The sequence below is a fragment of the Orbicella faveolata genome, unplaced genomic scaffold, assembly GCF_042242905.1.
Source record: "Orbicella faveolata isolate gen_17 unplaced genomic scaffold, um_ofav_v1 contig_4, whole genome shotgun sequence".
NCBI classification, from domain to species: Eukaryota; Metazoa; Cnidaria; class Anthozoa; order Scleractinia; family Merulinidae; genus Orbicella; species Orbicella faveolata.
This window is the reverse complement of record NW_028301569.1, coordinates 881,275-903,299: the sequence shown is the minus strand read 5'-3', so window position 1 is coordinate 903,299 and position 22,025 is coordinate 881,275. Positions and strand designations below refer to the sequence as shown.

Sequence of the window (22,025 nt, the reverse complement as noted above, 5' to 3'; positions counted from 1 at the left end):
TATTTCTGTAGCTTTCAGTAATATTCTCATCCAACAGTTCTTCTTTATTAGTCTCTCCCTTATAACTATCCGGGAGAATTCTTCCCAATATTTCCACTACTTTAATACTGACAGCGATCAAGAATGAAAAATAATGTGAAAATTTTGTACGATTCACGTTCTGTAGTTATCAAATTAGTAATTATCTTTACAGCAATATAATTTATTCGACGGTTTTAACGGGTCTGGACAAGTTGTGATTTCTGAAAACCCCAAATCTGAACAGCTAAGCTGAAGAGATATCCAAACTGTCAGCTATTTTAGATGGTACATGAGTTTATCACCGAGTCAACTCAAGTACAAGTCCTGGCCGAGTGGCCGAGTCACTGAAAGTCCTTTCACGCGGAAATAGCACTTGACATCACCGCCTGCGAGTAGGCTAGCTTTATGCAGCATTAAAAGAAAACAACAACAACAACAGAAATTTGAAACTTTACTTTAGATAACAAGATATCGTTGCTTATCGCTTGTCATGTAAATTCATTAAAAAGTGGGGGTTACTTTTTTGGCAGAAAAAGAATATTTACTTCGCTATCGAGCTTAGCTGAAAGGAAATCTCATAATGTTTTTTAAGTGCACGTGCTCCGGTACGCAACAGGCTCACAATAACGAAAAGAAGGCTTTTGTGTAACACGCTTACCCTCTATAGTCTCAGTGAGCTTTTTGTTAGTCAATATTGTCACCTCGTTATCCAGAGCTACTGTGACAGTGGACACTTTAACAGTCCACTCCACAGCCGCTCAGCGAGACTCTCTAAGTCACGGACTCTCTTAGCGGACGTGGCCTTGGCACTAGGGAAAAGTGACTCTGGGGACATAAGATTTCATTGGCTAGTTTAGCTTCTGGTAATCCTAGTATCCAGCGGTTGATTTCTAGCACCTACAAACCTCAATAGATTTTAGTTAAGGGAACTTAAAACACGAAATTATTATCGACATAAAGACTAAACCATACAGCGTAAAAGTAACAAGGAGCACTTACTATGTCTTGATTGCTAAACCTGAAATAACCTTACGCTCCTGATTCACATGGTTCTGTCTCGCACTCAAACCTAACGTTCCCTTTAATCAGAAGCTTCTTTGTTTCTCACACGGTACAATTGATAAATTTCAATTAAAATGGATGTTTCACGTCAGTTCAAAACGAAATTTCAAACCGTAAGCATTTCTATGAGGTTTGACGTTAACTTTCTTGAGAATGCTTGAGAATTTAATATTAGGGCCACTTAGGGAAATGAATAAAAGTGAGATATTTCAAATAGTATTCAAAATATTACCGCAGTGTTATGGGAGTTTTAGTAAAGAATTTTTAACACTTACTGTTCAAACTTATTTGTCTTACACTGTAACATCAATGAAAATCAACACCCATAACTCTCAATCTTTGATTTTCATTGATTTTGATATAAATCATTATTACATGGTTAGCTCTGTGAGCGGGCAAGATGAATCAAATCCTGCACTGTGATTGGCTACCCGAGCGGGCAAGATGGAGCTATCTTGCCCGCTCAGGACTACCCGCCGTGTCCTGCAAGAAATATTTCCGCAAAAGCCGTATAATAAATCCTTTATTGACAAAGCTTGTTCGGTCAAGATGGCTTGATATTGGCCTCGTTCTTTTTTTGCGAGTTTATGGACCTCGACTCCATCTCAGTCCATAAACACACAAAAAAAGAACTTGGCCAATATCCAGCCATCTTGACCTCACACTTGGTAAATAACCCATATATATTGAGTAATATCAATTAATAGGCCAATTTGGATATATTGAGATTCGAACTCCACGGCTTAGGGGAATGAAATAAAAGACATTAAATATTCATCCTTTAACCTGATGTGATTTATTTTGTTTTAATTCCCTAAGCCTCAGGGCCAAGTTATAATTTTAATATATTGAAATTGGCCTATTTTCAATCAACTGAGCATGCCTGGCTGCATAGTGCATTTGCAGACCATATGGTCACATGAGCTATCCTTAGAGGAGCGCACTCATTTTTGAGTTATTATTACCACATGCAAAAAACCTAATAGTGTGTTAAGATAGAAAAACACTTAAGACATAACAATAAACAATCAAGGAACAAGGATGGTTAAGGATGGAGAAGATTGACCTGGATTACAAACGACAAACTTGAAAAATTAAGGCTAAATTTTTCAAGATGTGCAAATTGTGATGCAGCTCTTTTCAGGGTTTAATGGCCCTTTCCCTCTATGAGACTCACATCTGCAGGGAGTTATGGTAGTTCAAGTCCAATGCAGGTTGCCAGATCCAAGATGGCGGACCACTTGAGAGGGGATGAAAAGTTGCCTTCGAAAGGACAAAGTGGTGACAATACATGTTGAGTCCCCAAATGCAAATAATTCAAATAATGCAAATAATTCAAGGAGAAATGCCAAGGTTAATTATATTTTCCTGAAAGAGCCTGCATCGAGAGGGAAGTGGATAGATCACATCGCGAGAGAAAGTTTTACCCTGCTTTACTCTAATGAGCCACTGAGTATGTTTGGCACACTTTGAAAGTGGAAAGAAAGCTACGAGAACAATGTAGCAACTATATTTGCTGACTGTGCATTTGAGTTGTTGCTGTAGATGTAAATTATTTGAGTGTGAGTCCCCAAATGAGGAGTTTTCAGAAGGCAAGCCTTTGTTACCACTGTCTACCATCTTGGACTAGACTTGATAAATACAACTACCATAATTTCCTGCAGCCATACCTCATAGAGGGAAAGGGTCATTTACCCTTCCAAATTGATAACTAGCCAAGTGTTCCATCTGCAAAGGGCCTGGGTACAGGGAGCACACAATCTTGTTGAGTAGGATGAGAGGAAATAAAGGAATGAAAAAAAAGTGAATAGTTTACCTCTGTCTCCTGTTGTCATCTCTTACATGAACTTCTAGGAAAACTGCTATCCACATGCCCTGCAAAACACTGTAGTGCTAAACTCGTACCAAAACCTTTTCGCACTGCAAAAAAATTTTCTAGTTTATATCTAGCCATTTCCCTCTAAGTTCTCATAAGAGATAACAACAAGAGACAAAGTTAAACTATTCATTATTTTCATTCCTTGATTTGCTCTTATCCTCAACAAGATTGTATGCTCCCTGTGGCCTGAGTAAGGTACATTACATTTCACTAACAACAATCACATTTCAAACTTAAAGGAAATAATAGTTTAGTAATAGTGATCACACTGAAACTGTTAAACACAATGTCATAGTTGGTGTTCATTAATGTGAACAGACAAGATAAAACAAAACATTCAGTGGCAATAGGCTGGTGTATTACTCAAAAATTCTTGTAACCTCATAAATTAATTTAAGTCACAAATAAAAGAGCCTTATTACACAATTCATTCCCCAGTCTAAAATTGGATGGCCCTAAGAATAAGTTGAAAATTATCAAGAATTCACAGCCCTTCTGTTCAAAATGTCTCCATAGTCATACACCTTATGACTACTGAAGCTACTGTATCTACGGCAAATAGAATGTGCACCTGTCAGCGACTCATTGTGACTCAGTGCCTATGACGTCATTCAGCAACATTTCCTTCTCATTGTGGACTGCATAATGTCAAGCACTGATTCCATCTCTCCAGTCTACTTCCTTCCTCTTCCTTGGAGACCCAGGGAAAGGGCAAGAGTAATTACATTACAATGACCTCTGAAAGTTTTCAACTTATCATAGCATTGAATGGCATGAGTTTGAAACAAAAGAATCTGACACTTTAACCAATCATGTGACACCAGTGTGATTAATTTAGCCAATAGAATAAAGAAATTGAAGGACTTCTGTTTACATTTGACTTCTTCATTAGCACAACAAAAATAATTTTGAAACCAGCATGTGCAAAACAAAAAGGAAATCTGCAATTCAGTTGCAAAGTCCAGACAAGCAACAGAAACTTTTTCAAACCAGCAACAAAAAACTCTAACTCTCTGAACAAAACTTGGCAACAAAAATAATTTTAAAACCTACACGAAAAGATATAAACAAGTCAGCAGACTGCCAACATTTTGACTTAGCGACACGATACAAGACTGGGGGATTTGCCGGTTTCAATACATTGATCTATCCGAGACTCTAACAACCTCTATTAAATAAACAAATTTCCCTGATAATGCTGGTAAATTATCTGCAAAGTCTACATAAAACGACGAAAAGTGTATAAGTGTAAATAAGAGTTCACTTCAAGTACGCCATCGACGGTACAATGATGTACACAACTATTGATGGACTGTAGTTTCCGTACATACTTCTAGCTTACTTTCAAGCTCATACTTCAGCGTCCAAAGTACCACCAGCGGAAAACATGAGAAGACTATGAAAACTTGATTCCTTTCTTTTTTTTTTTTTTCAAGCCAGGCGATTATAAGCTGGAGAACCTGGAGAACTTCAGCCAAACCCAGCAAAAATAACGGCAGTGTCACTTCTTCTTTCTTCGTTCTCTTAATCTTGTTTGCGACTGCAACGTTTGTTGTCCTTGAAATTTTCGAAGCTTGTCTTCTTTGTTCAGTAAAATGCCTTCATCATCCACCGAGTTATCTGAAGGAACTATAACAATCGCTAAAATGCATATCAGCTGGAAAATACCTCCAAGAAAAAGGCCATAGTGAAGAATCAACTCCCAGAGCGATCTGTCGTCCATTTTGAATACAAAAACCTTTGGGTAAGTACCTTGTTTAACAGTAACAAGCTTTCCTCATCAGCTACACCCTGGGAGGGGGAGGCGGGGGAAGGTCGGAGGATTTTCAGCTAAAGACCGTAACATTAGTGCTTGTAACATTCATGTTTCTAAATATGATGTACTTTCATGAAGCCGACATTGTGCATGGATACCGATATATGATGTCAGTTGACATACCAGCAATCTAACCATCCCAAGTCCTTGGAAACAGCAAAGTTACTTTTCAGAGTGCCAAATAGCCGCCCACTCAATCCGTATGGGAATGTGACATTTAGGGGTAATTTGTACCTTATAGTACGATTTGCCACTGTTCCTGTTCTCTTTCCCATTTTGATTTGTAGTTTAATAGTTTTACTCACTTGTTATGTTTTATTACTTTTTTGTGGTTCGTATTTTCTTCTTTTTATACAGTTGCTGGTTGTACCGTCACGTCTTCTATTTACTCATTTAATACAAAAGACTGGCATGCGGACATTCGAGTGGTCATCGAGATCAGCAATGACAGCATCTTGGCCGCCCTCATCATCATTCTTCACTCTCCTCACTTCTGGACAACTCGGCATTTCCGTTGCTTGGACGTTTCTGTCGATAATTTGCGGTGATTCCCCCTTCTGGGTTCTCAGTTATGACTGATCCCCCCTCGGTTATCCTAAAAATCAAATCATCCTACCCAAAAATCCTCCGACCTCCCCGCCCCAGGCGATAAATAATGACCGGTTCCAAGAGAAAATGAGGGGACAGAGAGGGAGGCTCCCAGTCCAGGCTTTGGGATATGTCAATTCCGCTAAAGTTATTTTAGGGTTGCCGAAAACAGCGGGAGTGCTTTTCCTTTTACGTAAGCATGATACCATTCTTCATTTTCTCTTGCCGGTCCCTATTAACGTTCGGAAAGTAACGAAGAACGATGAAGTTTCGAATTTGTGAGCAAAGTGGCGACTCTCCGGAATTAAGGATTTCGTATTTTAATGTGTTTTTTTGTTACATTTTCCCGAATCTTTTACCCCATTCACACCAACTATACTCGTTTAAGTTTTTCGAATTTGTCGCTTTGCAGTCATTTTCAGGAGACAAATTTTAAACCACCTTGCTGACATATTTGATTCAAATAGGTTTTTACCTTGTTAAGTCGTGGGGTGTGTACGGTATGAGTAACTAATGAGAATGGGGTATTACAAAGAAGTCATCCCCTCACCCAGATGACATCAACATACATGCAATAATGCACCTATCAATGTTAAGCCCAAGGGGGGAGGGGAGATAAGGGGGAATTTTGACATTTTCTGAAAATAATGTCAAAATACCCACCCCCGGGACAACATGACTAGTAAAAAGTATCTAAATTATCCACCCTGGGGCATAGAAACCTAATAGATATGTAAACATGCAGAGCATTATTGACACAAAAAATATACGTAGCGAAAACTCTTTCCCTTCAATACGCACATACAACATGGCAGACTCTCTTGGTCCTTCAAAGATGGTAACCGTGTCAAATTCCTTACCATCCATACCCAGGAGACAGACCTCACAGTCAAATTACACTGTGTGCCCCCACCCCCTTCGGGCCTTTTGATGCAGCAATCCCACTTTTAATTGGCTCACTTTAAGAGAACAAGTGAATATTATCCTCTTTTACAACGACAATATGATTTAATCTTTCCTATGGTTCCATAGTAGTAGACCAAATGTTTTATCGTCAACATCAGAAAGAAAAAGTAAGGTTAGGTCTGCATACAAGCCAAGTGGCTCATCAGGCTGCCACTTATCTCTAGTTTCTGTAGCATGAAGCGACTAGAAATATTTCTACTCCCCCTGGATGGAATACTAGTCCATCGTAGGGTTACCCCCAGCATTAAATTTGCCGATACACATTTATACATCTGGGTGGCGATAGGCACTGTGAGAGGAAAGTGCAAGAATACAACACAATGTTCCCGTCCAGGGCTTGAACACGGACCACTCGATCAGGAGACGAACAGCCCACCGGGCCTTCACAACATCAGAAAGTGAGTACATGAACTTTAATATTTTCAAGGGGCAAGGTTCATGAGGTTATCAGTTAATTACTGTCAAAACAGGTCGCTCTGTTATTACTGCCACGAAATTTATTTATGTCAGCTTATATCTCTGGACTAAAAGAGTCGCCTGCTAATGAGCCACAAGTCCATATTTCCTACTGAAGAGTTTCTTTTGAAACCCCAAGCTGTTGACAAACCCCCAACAGAAACTGCAACAGCAGAGTGATAAGCAAAAGGTGTCCAATAATCGGAATGTTAAACCACCACAAAAAGAGCCCATCAGTAAAGCCTCGATCATGATAAAATTCCCTCACTCCTAACATCCCTGATACGTTTTAGAGAAATGGATGATAAAAATTCAGAGAATCAAAGCTTTACATATAAAACTCGAAGAAGCTAGGACATTTTTCAACTTTAAAGAGATAACGGAACACATGGGCCACTGCACTGCTAAAATCCAAAAATGAATTAACGATCTGAAGAATCCACGCTCCGAGTGGATATATTAGATCAAATCTAAATCCGGAGGGCATTATAGCCCAGCGTTCCTGTAGACATTTTAAAGGGTACTCTGAAATATGAATGGTAAGGAAAACACTCTATGCAAGATAGCATATCGCCTACACTATTCGCAGCCTTGGTATTTTTCAATGCAAACTTGAGAACGCGGGAGAAAAAGTGCTCGAAGTGAGCCGGAGTTCAAAGTCAGGGGCGTTTCTAGGCATTTTCGGTTTACGTAGACGTATATTTCTAACGGGAAGTACGTCTGCGCTCTCACGCTCAGTATTCATTGCTCGACTCTGTTGACTCCGCGTCTGAATTATTTCCCACATGGGAAGTACATCAAGGTGCCAGGGGATGCGAGACTGAAGAATTCGTACATTTTGCGATTGCCGAGTCATTGCTACGATTTTCATTGGATGTCATGCTCTTTTCCCGATTTTGAGAGAAACTGCATGTAATCACTCCAAGGTTTTGAGCGTTATACCCCAACGAAAATGCTTTTTACTTCCTCTGGCGTAGTGAGACATTTTTGTTAAGAAGACGAAATATGCAGTAATGCGCCATTTTGTGCTCAGGTAGGAAATAGTCGAAATACTATACAAGTAACTTTCTAGTTTGATAACAATATAATACAGTTCTTTTCAGTAATTCGTTGGATAAATAGATAGCAGAACAAAGAGAGTAGAAAGGAATCGAAGAAAGAGCCGGAATATTGTTTCCATTGTCCTTTCAACCAATTCTTAACAGCAACATCGATTTTACTTTTTTCGTTCAGCTAGGAGTAGGTAGTATATAGTAGGCTATGAGATCTAAATTTAGGGTCTTAACGCCATTCACCTCATTTGAAGGTGGAAAGATTTGGTTCCTAATACAAATTAGGGGATAATCTTGCTTCTCAAAAGCAACAAATTAAAACGGATTGGAAATTTACTGAATGTAGAATCATGTTCACTCTTCAGTCAAATTCATGTGATAAATGATAAACGAGTATGATGTGCGAAGTATGACCAATGCTGGAACGGAAGGCAATACTAAGGCCAGTACCATCTGAACTGTGTACCGATCTGCCACTGCAGTTCCTGCAGGTCACATCTTCCGTCTTTTCGGGTTCACTGCAGTATATCCATCAGTTGCGATTAATAAATAACCAGTGTAAAGTAAGCATAGTAATGTGAACAAGACAAGCCGTGCCATCTATTGAACTGCCACTGCTGTGATGATTTTCTGTTGTTGCACCGTTAGTTTCTGTGTTCTCTGTTCGCCCTAGGATTTCAAAAGAAGAAAAAACATTTCAGCGAGCCTGTTCCAATAAGCCTGAAAGGCCTCCGGTTCATTGCTGATTTAGCTTCTCGCAGTGTTCCGCTTAAAGGGACGCCTCAGCCTGCATCGCCGGTCTACATATCTACTTGCTTAACTCCCCACCCTCCTGCTTGCCCACCTGCCTTACTACTTACCCCCTTACCTACCTACCTACCTGCGTGCTCGCCCGCTCGTCTGTGTAACAAATTACCTGCCCGCCAGTCCCACCTACCCACCTACCTACGCCCTACCAAACTACAGGTCTACGAATATGCCTGCCTAACTACCTGCATGCCTGTGTGCTTACCTGCCTTCGTGTCTTCTCACCTGTCCCTACCTAGCTGCCTGCCTTCCTATCTAGGCATCTTTCTGTTAGCCTACTTATCTATCTGCCTGCTGCTCTGCTTACCCTCACCTACCAACTTGCCTTACTGTCTAGCTCTCCATGTACGTACCTATCTGCCTTACAACCTACCTAAGCTACTTCTACCTCTTCTGGTAACAGGTAACGAATGCCTTACAAATTACCTATTTACCTACTCAGCTATCTACCTTCAACTCTAGACACAACTGTTGAGCCTGACACAACTGATACCCGACATTTCCTTAACGACGTTTTCGAATAAGTACAGAGAACAGGAAAATTAAGGTATTTATTTCAATTTGTCTCAACTAGTTCTGTCCAGGGTTGTAGCTTATAACACTTGTACTATTGTAAAAGACTACTTACGTCTTGACGTAATAAACACGTGGTGCGAATATTGCCCATACAAATCAAATGCCAGCCTAAGGGCCGGGATTTATCATTTTCACAATAAGAAAACCTTTCGGTAGGTATTGGATGTTAAGAGACCCTTTTTAGCAACAGTGGGGTGGTAAGCTAAGGATGAAAGCTGAAGGATTTTGCTCTGGGTTGTTTTAGCGAAAGAAACGTTACTCACCGGAAAAATCTCGAGTGGATGGTGATTCAGGCTCTTTTGGTGAAACAAGACTGTACTCGAGAAGAAAACCTTTTCCTTTCGTCGTGTCATCACTATGAAATGCAACGCGCAAGTGATTGGAGGTAGATATAACTGGAACTGGAGCAGAGATTCCACAGAATTTACCCAAAACAGCTGAGGTGTCTGAAAACAAGAATTAAAGCAGCAAATAGTGTTGTAATTGAGACTCATACTGATAAGTTCAACGTATTTATAATATGAGCACAAAGATAAGGATGTACCCGTTGATCAGCACATCAGCAGGGAAAACGGTCTAAATCAACCATTACATCATAGAAAATTGCAGTATAAAACCCGACAGTGCAATTCACTCCGCAGGTAAAAATAAAAAATAAAAAAATGAAAAACTCAACAAAACGCAAACAAGCGACTAACGGCGACCAAAGATCAGACTTTGCTTAGGATTCATGATCCGAAAGTCAAGACATGCAGAGTTCGGAGACCTTCGGAATCCTGACCGAAATTCACAGTCGATCTATGATTCGTGGTATTTTCGAAATCCACGAATCCAGTCAATATATATTGCAAAGTCTGTAATCCATGCTCTTTTTTACACCAAATCCACGTCGATCCACAGACTTATTCACCTCACTGTTTCCAATTGTCACTGAACTTTGTTCGCCTTCAACTCCTATGCAAGAACTATCCTTTGACACGGTTATTATAATTGTGTACTAGGTACTCATCGTTTTCTTTCTCCATTTACTAGTCTGCCGATGAACTGTTACACTTCTCTTTCTTTCTCACACAACACCAAGAAGCACATGTGTTAGATTACTCTATGTTTTAATATGTCCCATGATTTCCGAAATTCGCTGGTGACTCCCGAACCTGCACTAGACCGGCTGTACACGGATCATCCCAAGACATCCCAAAAACATCTCAAAAAGGCCTGAAGCCGAGATACCGGTCATTAACACGTGCAGGATAACGTAATTAGGGTGTATTGCATTACATTGGTGCTTTAGATAAAGCTGTAACATTAGTACCAAGCTATTTTAGGAAGGTTCATGAAATCGCCTATTTAGGGGGGGCTTGATATCAAAACCCACAAAATAGGCGATTTCCCCTTCTCTATTTCAGACTCGCTCTTTTTAAAATCGATACCCAGCTGTTTCTGAGCAGACCCCACAGGGGAACTGCTTTCCTGACATATTTGTTAACAGCTTCAAATTCCCAAGGTTAATTAAACTTCACGTCCCAAGAGATGAATGACAACAACGTCTAGAAATAGACTGTTCTAACAATTATGCCTAGTTCCAGGCCAGAGTAGACATACCATACCCTATTGCAGACCAAAATGTCCATCCTATTTGAGACCAAAACGGCTAAAGCACTATCCCCTTTGGTGCTGCACACACCTGTATAGCTTATATGAAGGAGTAATACTCGGGGGAGGGCGAAAACAAACGTCTACAGTTCGTTGCAATGAACACTACAGAAAGCTTTCAAGTAATGCAGATCCGAATCTGAACAAAAACAAGTATTTACGGATCGACAGATTGGGTCAAAAAGCGGTACGGATCTGCGGATTTGCTTATAATAATACTACAATAACTGCTTTCAAATAATATGCTAAAAAAATGAAGCAATATAGCCCGGGGGGTACTCCGAGAAAAATTGGGTGGGGGTGTGCGGCCCGCATCCCAAAACTCTTACCCTATTTCTGACAAAAAATATGCGATTTTCAGTACCCTATTTATGACCTGAACCTAAATCAAGACCCTGTTCCAGACCTTTTACTTAGTTCCCTAGTTGAGACCGATGTCAAAGGCATCGTGAAGGGCTTCTGTTGATCGGTCTTATCGATAATGATGAAAAGGTAGCTTTTTCTAAGAAAAATGCCCAATTCAAGACTAGAGTGCAAAAACCAGACCCTATTAATGATCAAAATGGTTAAAATCGATACCCTATTTATGACCAAAACGGCTGAAAAACCATACCCTTTGGGATCGAACATACCTATATAACCCATACAAGGGAGTATCCCCGGGCAACATAGTAACTGCTAACAATAAGTGATTCATGCATAAGTCATCGCACCTTTCTAACCGTAACTCTAAATTCTCAAAAGACATAGTTTGATACGTTAGACCCCAAGAAAACCCTTGACTGTTCCTTGTTATGGTGTCAAGTATGTTTCAAGTTATGGTGTCAAGTGGCTAGAGCACTCAAGAAGAAGACAACGAAATCTCGTTAATATTTCTCTCGTGTATGTTTACGTCATATTTTGGTTGTTTTACAACAAAGCAAAGCATGATTGGGCTTGTTTTACCTTGTCGACCTTCCTGGACTTGGACAAAATCAAGGCACTGTGTATGATTTGGCGGCTGAAGGTCAAACTCAATAAAGTTCAACTTTATCCTAGATCCCGGATTACACGAGAGAATCCAAGTGCAATCCTGATTGTTGTCATATAACAAGGGGTGGCTCGGTGATGTCACTGTTCCGTTGCTCAAGACCTGAACAATTCTCCCACAGCCTGCAAATTAAGACAGTTTTACTTCTTCTAAAGACAGTGTCTTGATTTTACTAAAGGACATAGATGTTAATACTACTTTCATGCTGTAAATTCAGGCGACGATTGATTTTCTAATTCATCTTATTACCTAAATACTCAGTTTTATACTGCAGGTCAAAACCCCAAACAGGTGATCCTTTCTCAAGCTTTATTTCCAGTGTTATTTGGCTAGAAGCAGGAAGACTGGACACTGGTGGAGGATCTGCACCACAGAAAGTGTTCATTTTCCTGTCATCACCTCTGGCGTGTAACATCACGTGACCATGGTGACATGGTACATGAAAGTAGAAAAACTGAAAGGTGATGACGTCATTAGATGAGCTTGGAGTTCTGGGGATTGATAACCAAGTACATTTTTTGGATTGTTGATTAGATCCACGAACAGCTATGTTTCCCGGCTTTTTGAAAGAAACGATACTTCCACACCCTGAAAGAAATAAAGCAGCGATGCTATCAGACTGCAGTAAGCCGGCTAATTACCTGATCACGGGCTTCCCACTGGCTGCAGTCACAATTCAATTCATTATACGTTAAAATCCTAAGTTCTGGTATTAATTTCTGTCTTGGTAATCTTATCACCTTTTCTGGCTCGTGATCTACGGGTTTATATATTTATATATTTTGAGCTACTTTTCGACCGTTAATTATTGATATTCAGTTGAGAATTGAAAGACAAAAGTTGCGATCCCCGAGGTGAGAGGCAAAGTTATATATATTAAAAACTAAAATAAAATAAGCGATAAGTTTATATAGTTTGAAATCTCTTACAATACTTGAAGTAACAAACCATGGAAACCAAGTTAGAAAGTCAATAAACGACTATCAAAGTAACAAACCTGACTGCTAGATAGATAAAATACAAATGACCTCAATGCGACATCTATAGTGCAGACCATTTTGGTTTTAAGATGGATGAAATGGGGAGAGATGGAGCAGTAATTAAACAATCATGATTTTATGGGATTCCTGGCTAATGAAAACAGGATAATTATACCGTCTTTCAACTGACGTAATATATAGATTTAGCCAAGCCTAAAGGCGGAGCTCCTGATTGCAATAAGCTGACTATAAAGGAAAAATGGATTTGTTTTTCTTGGATCAAAAACTCAAAAATGATCAGTTGTGAACCTGCAATATGTTTGGCCTGTGGTTTCAGTATTATTTTTTCAGTTAAAAACTTAACAAAAAGGAGACTATCAAGTGAAGCGTACCCAATTTTTCTAAGATTACGTAATCAATATATAACTGAGGGAGGCTATCAGCGACATTTCAAGAGAAGATTGTGAAGATCTCGGAAGAAAAGTCAACAACGCGCCAGGGGTTAATTCGCACCAAATTTTTGCCTTTGTACGTACCCCCTCCTTCATTCCCAGAGCAATAACCTGACTTAAGCCTGCGATCCACTCGAAAAACCAGTACCTGGTCTGCGGTCAATTTCAAAAAACACGCGAACTGAGCTCTAAATCTGAGCCCGTGGTATGGTCACGTGATACTGGTCGGCAGATACATTGATTTGACAGCTGTCAACATCAAAGATGTACCTATGATTATGGCGCTACTCTCTTGTATTTCCCAAGGTATGGGGCTCAGCTAGCGCAAGCGCAGTGCAACTGGCGTACGTACAGACGAACAGACGGTCGACGGATGCACGGCCATTACGTGACAACCACAGTTTTTTTTTAGCCCGACGGATTACCAAATTCTCTAAGGCATGCTGCTTCGCTCGCAAGCCTTCGGCGTGCAGGGGCTCCACTAATAATCAAGCAGAGTAAAAATGAAGACTTTCATAATGTAACATGATATTACCTAAGTCATAAGGACAGCCGTACAGTTCCGCTCGAAGACACATGTGTTTGACGGGGTAGCTCTTGTAACCGATTGGAAATATTCGAATGATCTTAGCCACAATGGATGGTTTGAAGATATTTTTCTTTACTCCGTTAAAGTCCGTGTTCCCGTTGAATTCCTGTTGGAAACGAAATTGAAAATCCTAAAATGCTTATTAATTAACAACTGACTGATGACATTAACTTTTACTCTCAACTATAAAAATAACGGTCAATAAGACCTAAGTGAGGGAATCAACTGTTATAGAAGTCTGGCCTGACAAAAAGATTGTTTACAGAAAGAAAACCACTTACACTGTATCCCTGACTGGCGCTGTTTTTCGCGCTGTCAACGTAGGCAATCCAGTGGTTTCCGTCGTAACTGTACTCTACTTTATAACTTGACACTAGTCCCCTGTAATCTGTACCGTGCAACTGGTAACCCTGCGATAGACATAGAGACAGACAGATAGTATTGTCACTAAAGCAATGAAATAAGCTTCATACTTCATAATCATATCGCATTTCCAGCTTTTTGATTCATTAATGATTCGAATGTATTTTGGTAGCCTCCTTGTCAATTTCCAGGTATGGTATAGGCTTTTAGGACTGGTGTCGAGTACAACACCTTGCCTGTGGAGAAATCCACACCATTAATGAACTTTTGTTGTAATTAATTTTAGCCTTGAAGAGTCGAGAACAAAAAACATGGAAATATGACGGACATTTCTAAGCTACTAAGCTAAGCAAATAACAACAAGTTGACTCGTGCTTTGAACGGGCGCGAAACAGGAAAAACGGAAATGGAGCACGGAAAACCAAGTTCTTTCGGAGCCTCTATATAGGGCACACATGATTGTATTTTCAGAAATCTCATTCATCTCGGACACTTCTCAGTGGACAACGTGATCCATGTACCATTTAACCGAAAATCTAGACTTTGGGGTTAATGGAAAACAACCAAAATTACTCGACTTGATAACTAGCGGAGTACATTCAAGATATGATATGGATCAGCTCAGCTGAGAAGCATGAGCAAAATGTCCCGTTGTGCATTTTCCCCGGTTTTCGTAACATTTTGATCAAATAGAATATAAAAACTTTCCCAAGCTTTTATAGATGTGAAAATAAACTAAATTGCTGACAATTATTAATAAAGATTGCAGCAAAAATAGCAACAGTTGTCTTTTTGACATTTTTCTTGGGATACCTGAGTCGCTATGGCAGTTACTTCAGTGTAGTTCAATAGGTTGATTTGCAGATATTCTCCAACAACCTTGTTTAAAACTTGTCCCTGTGTAAAGGAAGCATCGTTTTATTAGGATCCTGGTGTCATCAGGGAGGGGTACAATTCTCATTACGTACTCTAACTTAGTTCCAAAGTTTTATCTAAATCTAGGTTTCCAAGTTTTAGTCCGAATCCCATTCCTGGCGTCAACTAGACCATAAAAGATCTATTTGGAGCTCTCTAAACCGCTACAGAGTTAACTTTCCGATTTTCAGCTAGAAGGACACATTATCCCACCACATGACAAGAAACAAAGAAAATTGTAATGCTACGAGCTTTAATTCGGGCCAAAGAAAGGGGGAACTTACACTTAATCCAACTACTTCAGCAAGTTGCAACCGTGTTCGTACTTACAACTCGCAAGCCGCAAATTACCCGTTGCCATGGGAAATTAAGATAAAGTGATTTGCAATTAGTTTTCACCTGACTGCACCATGAGTAATCACTGCCCACTCTTCCATACTGAGGACTAAGGTAAAGTTGCCCCTGGCCGAGTTGAAGTGTAAAGTAAGATGACGCCGATATCTGAGAATTTCTAACTCTACCATCCTGTAAACCAATACTTTCATGACATCCTATAAGAGAGAATCATGATTATTTTGGGGGGTTATTAATGACGGAAATGAAGTTCTTTGTAACAATTGTCTGAGAATCCAGCAACATTGAAATGAAATAAAGAGAGGCGAAGGGAAGTGAATATCAAAGTGTCCTAATCTCACCCTGCCTTCTCAACTTTTAGTTTTGATTTGTGTTCCTCTTCAGTTTTGTCATAAATATGGTGCAATATCTTTCCGCAACTGTTCTCCTGTTTATAGCCAAGCTGATGGAGAAATTACGTTCTATCTTAAACAACTTCTTTTCACTCAGTTTAACTATATTCTATTAGGACCATCCATTAGATTAGTTTTGCCATTTGGATGATCCTAGCTTATTCAGTATTAGGACATTATTATATTTATTCTTAATTTTTAATGTAATTACTTATCTGTATTGAAATCTTTGTAATCTATTGTTAAGAAGTGAGTTCAATCAAGAGATTATCTTGGTTCAATAAATTTGATCGAGTGAGTGATTATTGTGGAGTGCCAGGTCTAAATGGCAACTGTCAACACAATTTTGGATCATTTGTCAGTTGTTTCTCACCATGGGAATGAGTCAGGTAAGATCCTTGAAACTTTCTATTCAGCAGTGAAGTCTCTTTAGCATCGCTTCTCGCTCTGAAATGGATATACAGTTCATGGCTACTGGACACGATGACGGGTGGAATGTTCTGAATGCAATAGCGCTCTGAAAAGTAAAAGAATTCTATTAGAGTCTTAAACTGCTGCAATTACTGCAATTGCCTTAAAATGTTGCAATATTTGTTAATGATCAGCAATTTGTTTCTCCATATTTCACAACATCACGGACAGGTGAAGACACCAATCAGGGCATTGGTCATTCATTCTATATATAGATCAGTTTTCGACTGAGTGTCGTAAAACCAAAAAGAAGTGTTCGCTCAGACCAATCACAAATTAGACTGTTGATGGACTAAAGTGGTGGGTTGAGATAGCTCATGAGCTGTAGGAGACTAGCTTTGTCCACCAAAGTAGCACTAATGTTCCTATTTTTTTGAAAGAAAGTGCCAATTTTTTCAATCACGAGTTTCTCTTTTTCCTATTTTTCTGAACAGCCATACGGTGAACACCCTGTCAGTGTCAAAATTAAGCTTATTTCATTAATTGATTTTAACTGACTGATTGAGAGTGCTTAATTGATCGATCGAATTGAATTGTTTATACTTCTTGGACACTGTTATTGATAACATTAGTATTGTCTGGGACCATACAAATGGTTTTAATATAACATATTTATTAATAACCAGTGCAAATAGGTAAATTATTAACTTACTATAACCACACAGAATTTAAATAGTGCACATGATCATGAAAAGACATAATCAGTTGCCTGAAGATACCAAAGGATATATTAAATCATAATATTGTTTTGACAATAACGATAACAATAACAATAACAATGACAATGACAATGACAATGACAATGACAATTATGACAATAACAATAACAAGAACAAGAACGAGAGCAAGAGCAAGAGCAAGAGCAAGAGCAAGAACAAGAACAAGAACAAGAACAAGAACAAGAACAAGAACAAGAACAAGAACAAGAACAAGAACAAGAACAAGAACAAGAACAAGAACAAGAACAAGAACAAGAACAAGAACAAGAACAAGAACAAGAACAAGAACAAGAACAAGAACAAGAACAAGAACAAGAACAAGAACAAGAACAAGAACAAGAACAAGAACAAGAACAAGAACAAGAACAAGAACAAGAACAAGAACAAGAACAAGAACAAGAACAAGAACAAGAACAAGAACAAGAACAAGAACAAGAACAAGAACAAGAACAAGAACAAGAACAAGAACAAGAACAAGAACAAGAACAAGAACAAGAACAAGAACAAGAACAAGAACAAGAACAAGAACAAGAACAAGAACAAGAACAAGAACAAGAACAAGAACAAGAACAAGAACAAGAACAAGAACAAGAACAAGAACAAGAACAAGAACAAGAACAAGAACAAGAACAAGAACAAGAACAAGAACAAGAACAAGAACAAGAACAAGAACAAGAACAAGAACAAGAACAAGAACAAGAACAAGAACAAGAACAAGAACAAGAACAAGAACAAGAACAAGAACAAGAACAAGAACAAGAACAAGAACAAGAACAAGAACAAGAACAAGAACAAGAACAAGAACAAGAACAAGAACAAGAACAAGAACAAGAACAAGAACAAGAACAAGAACAAGAACAAGAACAAGAACAAGAACAAGAACAAGAACAAGAACAAGAACAAGAACAAGAACAAGAACAAGAACAAGAACAAGAACAAGAACAAGAACAAGAACAAGAACAAGAACAAGAATACAAGTAGTACTAGAAAGGGTCGCTCGCTAAAAGTTTTTCATTAAGAGCCAGTTCCTGTAAATACCGAGAATGAGATGACAGTCGCGAAATTTTCGATTTCTTCATATTTTGCCCAAATAACCTCTGTAGTGAGTTGTTTTCGAAAATACCATTCAAAGGTCCTGAAGCGCTTTAGTTTTTTCGAAATCGAGGAAAGTTTGAAAATCGCCATTTTAGCTGCCTGACGCCGCCGAAAATGGCCGAAAATTGTGCATTTTCTTTTCGCTCGTACAGATCAACGCGATGATATCTATCAATATACTTTGGGTAGCTCATAGTGCATGTCTTGCTGTTTTTAAAGCATTAATTTGATTAGCAAAAGCTCCAAGTTTAATCATATTTTAGGCCGATAAAAGTACCTTCATCGAAGCTCGTGAGCGAAATGGCTACTTTTAGCTAATTTCAATACCATCAAAAGCCCACTGGTACATTGAATTTGAAATCGAAAATTAAAATTTTCTGAAAGCCCATACTCTATATTATGATGTGTGAAAGTCTCTTCAGCGGCCCGAAAAAAGTAACCCGTCGAGAGACATAAACGTGTGGTACATTTTTGTAAATTCGTCATTCGCAAAACCAACATGGAACTTGGCCAGCTACCTTCATCAAGAACAAAAATAAGCGAATGGAAACCTTTTTCGTCAATAAGGATACTTGTAATCTGTTTTTTCCCTTTTAGATTGACCACATGATTAACTTCTGCAAACATTTGCAGTTAAATGAAACAAGACGCTGCTTTTGGTACATTTGATTGTTATGCAAATTTATTTCGATCACCGGCACGTGCATATCGCCCGAAACTGATTTTCCTTCCGCCTACTGTATGTTTCTTTTTGAAGGTTACAACTGTAGCACACATTATTCGTTCAATATCGGCAGTTTTAACTTTTGTGGAACACCGATGGCCACAGCCGAACTTGTCTTTAAGTAAAAATAAACATTTTGAAACGTGAAGTTTGAGTAAACAATCGGTTACAGTTGCATCCATCATGTTTGGCGTAAATATTCGAACACAACCATTTCATGTAAACAGGTACACTTTACTTTAAAAACAACCGCCTCATCGCAGCATTTCTTGAAATCCTGGTCTGAGACCAGGTAATAGGGACTTTAAGCAAAGATAACGCGGACGGCGACGGGAACGCCGTAAGATCAGGGAAAAGCCAAAAGGTGCACTGCGCATGACTGGCGGGAAAAAAGTTGACGTTCTGCGTTCGGGCCCGACGTGAGTGAAGCTCATTTGTCTGAAAACGTGAGTTTTTGCTTTCGTTTCCTCTGCTGTGTCAGCGCTAAATAACCCGTGTTACTAATTTCGAGGAACTTTAATGCTTGTTTTCTCTTGTTATGTGAGATATTTCATTTTAAAGAAACGTCGAGAACTCTGAAGCGAACTCAAGCCAGTCGGCGAACGTACATGTGAGTACCGTGAAATATCTTTTTGAAAGCTAATGTAAATAAAGACAACTTACACGAATTTCAATCGAAATTTTTCCTTTCGAGAAGTACTCAAATGTCAAATGGCTCATCGTGGTGAAATTCTAAGACATTTAAAAGGGTAGACACCATTAAAACTTGCGTAGCTGTCTTTATTTTCAGTCGTAAGATCAGTGGTTTACTTAGATCTTTATCAGTCGGCACGCTGATTTGTCGCACCAGTCTGGTTAAATATCTGCTGATAATAAGTTCGTTTACTTCATTGTACAACTCAGCGAGAAGGGGCAAGTTGCGTTTGTGGAAGCGAAATTCGGACCGGCACTCGTCGTCTTCAAAACATCGAAGTTAAAATCAGGAAAGGAATCATGAGGTTGATCGAGATCATTCGACCGGTTTAAATCGTACAAGAGTAGAAGTTCCTGATCGTTTAACACACCTTCATCGTGGATTATCAAGAGTTGATTGCGAACTTCTTTCAATGAAGTGATCCTAGTTCATCCTGATAAACAGAGGACGAATATCGATAATGTCAATAAGCTTGATAGTGCGGAAACCGCGGTTTCCGACGGTGCTGCTTAATGTTTGTGAATTCCCGCCACAACGGCGTTCTCTCCCCAGCCTTCTCACAGGTTTCGGCGTCCCCGTCGCCGTCCGCGTTCCCGCTGCTTAAAGTCCCTAATGCCGATAACAAAGCGCGAGCAGTTGACGAAACTTCATGATCAACTGTCGAAACGTTGTACTTGTGGAATAAGCAAGATGATTCAACCTTTGTATTTCTTACCCCGTGTGCTTGCAATTCTTATGGATACAATTGCCCCTGTCTTTTACCACCAGATTTATAGATGAATCGTTCATTTCCTATCACTTAATATGGCACATACCTCTGAATAAAACACATACTGTGACATCATTTTTCTTGGAGTGTTCCAACAGGCGTCCGGCAATTGCAAAACGTAAGCAGCAAGACAGAAAAACCACAAAGGCTTCTTCGTCAATCGCACTTCGCTGTCCAGACTTCGCTCTCTTTTAAAATTGCAAGACTTCGCCGTTCTGTTGGCCAGTCCGAATAATTGTCATGGTGTTAGTTGAGTGAGTTCTTGACTTTGTCGAGGAAAAGGTTGTTGTCATTCATCGTGGTAGATGCAATAATAAAGTGTATTATCGTTTGTCTCACGATGTAGTCACTTGAGATGTAGATCGCGACGTTTCTATTGCTTACTGCTAGTCTTCTTCAGGCGATAAGGTCGACTGATTGCACGGTATCATTTATATCACAAAGGTCGGCTGTGATTGGTGCATTTCGATCCTCCTATTGTTCCATTGTTCCGGCGAGTAGCTGTTCCCTCAGTGGTCCGCTGTTGTACCGTTCTCCTGTTGTTGTGTTTCTTGATCGTGGGTATCCATGCTTCAGGAATTTCAATTCCACTATCCCTGTTGATGTTGTTAGGGTGAAGTCTTATGTGAATAGCTTCCTTGACCCTACGTGTGTACCAGTGAGGATCTCGATCAATAAACTTGACTTCATTCCAGATAGGATAGTGGCCGGTCTCGTGGGTGTGTTCAGAAACGGCGGAGGTCTGGGTACGGGCGAGTCGTATATCCCTGTCGTGTTCTTTGATCCTCTCCTGCATAGATCTCCCTGTTTCCCCGATATAGACTTTGCCGCACTCACAGGGAATCCTGTAGACAACACGAAACGTCGCGATCTACATCTCTAGTGACTACATCGTGAGACAAACGATAATACACTTTATTATTCTTGACTTTGTTTGGTGGTCCCAGTTCAGACCATCCGGCAAATGTGGATTGCGTGACAAACGGCGGCTTGCAAAGTGTCCAAAGTGGGTGAAGATGGCGGCGAGTGAAACTGTTTGCTCGTGCAAGTAACGTGGTTCGCACTGTCAGCCTAAATAAACATTTTTGGACGAAATTGAAGGATGTAGGGGGAAGAGGGTGTTGTTTATTTCAGCAAGAGGACAGAACTTGACGAACTGACAGAGCCGTGCGCGGGTCCTGCTATCATGGCATGTCTACGTAGATTAATGGAAAGTATTACCGCGTTCAAAAAAGTTGTGCAAACACCTTTCCTCTTTACCTTTAAAATACATGTTTGTCGTTCGTAGTTTTTGAATAGAAATGCACCGGTGATAGGGCTGGAATACAAAAAGGACAAAGGAGGCCTAGAGGGCATCAGATCTTAGATACGCGGTGTGAGTTTACATACATATTCACCCCTGTTGCCTTCTGCTAAACTATATAGACAATAATATGGGCGCTTTCCAAAAATCGGACACTCAGAAGAGCCAAAAGTTTCCTTTATTTTACCTTGAGAATTCACAATTATTGACCCAGCGAACTTCCCATCAATAATTAGGCGGTATAAAATAGTTAGGTATTATGTATTGTAGCCTTATTTTGCGCATTTCAGAGGCAAAAA

General features: G+C 39.5%; 1 protein-coding gene across 1 annotated transcript in view; it reads right to left on the bottom strand.

Moving 5' to 3' along the window:
- Positions 1–6,725: 6,725 nt before the first annotated feature.
- The window catches only part of LOC110053704 (cubilin-like), a 34,579-nt gene continuing 19,279 nt past the window's right edge, over positions 6,726–22,025 (bottom strand). Inside the window, exons 7-15 of the mRNA XM_089276055.1 lie at positions 16,325–16,468; positions 15,605–15,756; positions 15,104–15,187; positions 14,209–14,337; positions 13,874–14,033; positions 12,156–12,494; positions 11,822–12,028; positions 9,487–9,669; positions 6,726–8,509 (exon numbers count right to left, since the gene is read on the bottom strand). Coding sequence (XP_089132181.1) covers positions 8,373–8,509; positions 9,487–9,669; positions 11,822–12,028; positions 12,156–12,494; positions 13,874–14,033; positions 14,209–14,337; positions 15,104–15,187; positions 15,605–15,756; positions 16,325–16,468 — 1,535 coding nt within the window. The 3' untranslated portion in view covers positions 6,726–8,372. The remainder of the gene's footprint in view (positions 8,510–9,486; positions 9,670–11,821; positions 12,029–12,155; positions 12,495–13,873; positions 14,034–14,208; positions 14,338–15,103; positions 15,188–15,604; positions 15,757–16,324; positions 16,469–22,025) is intronic.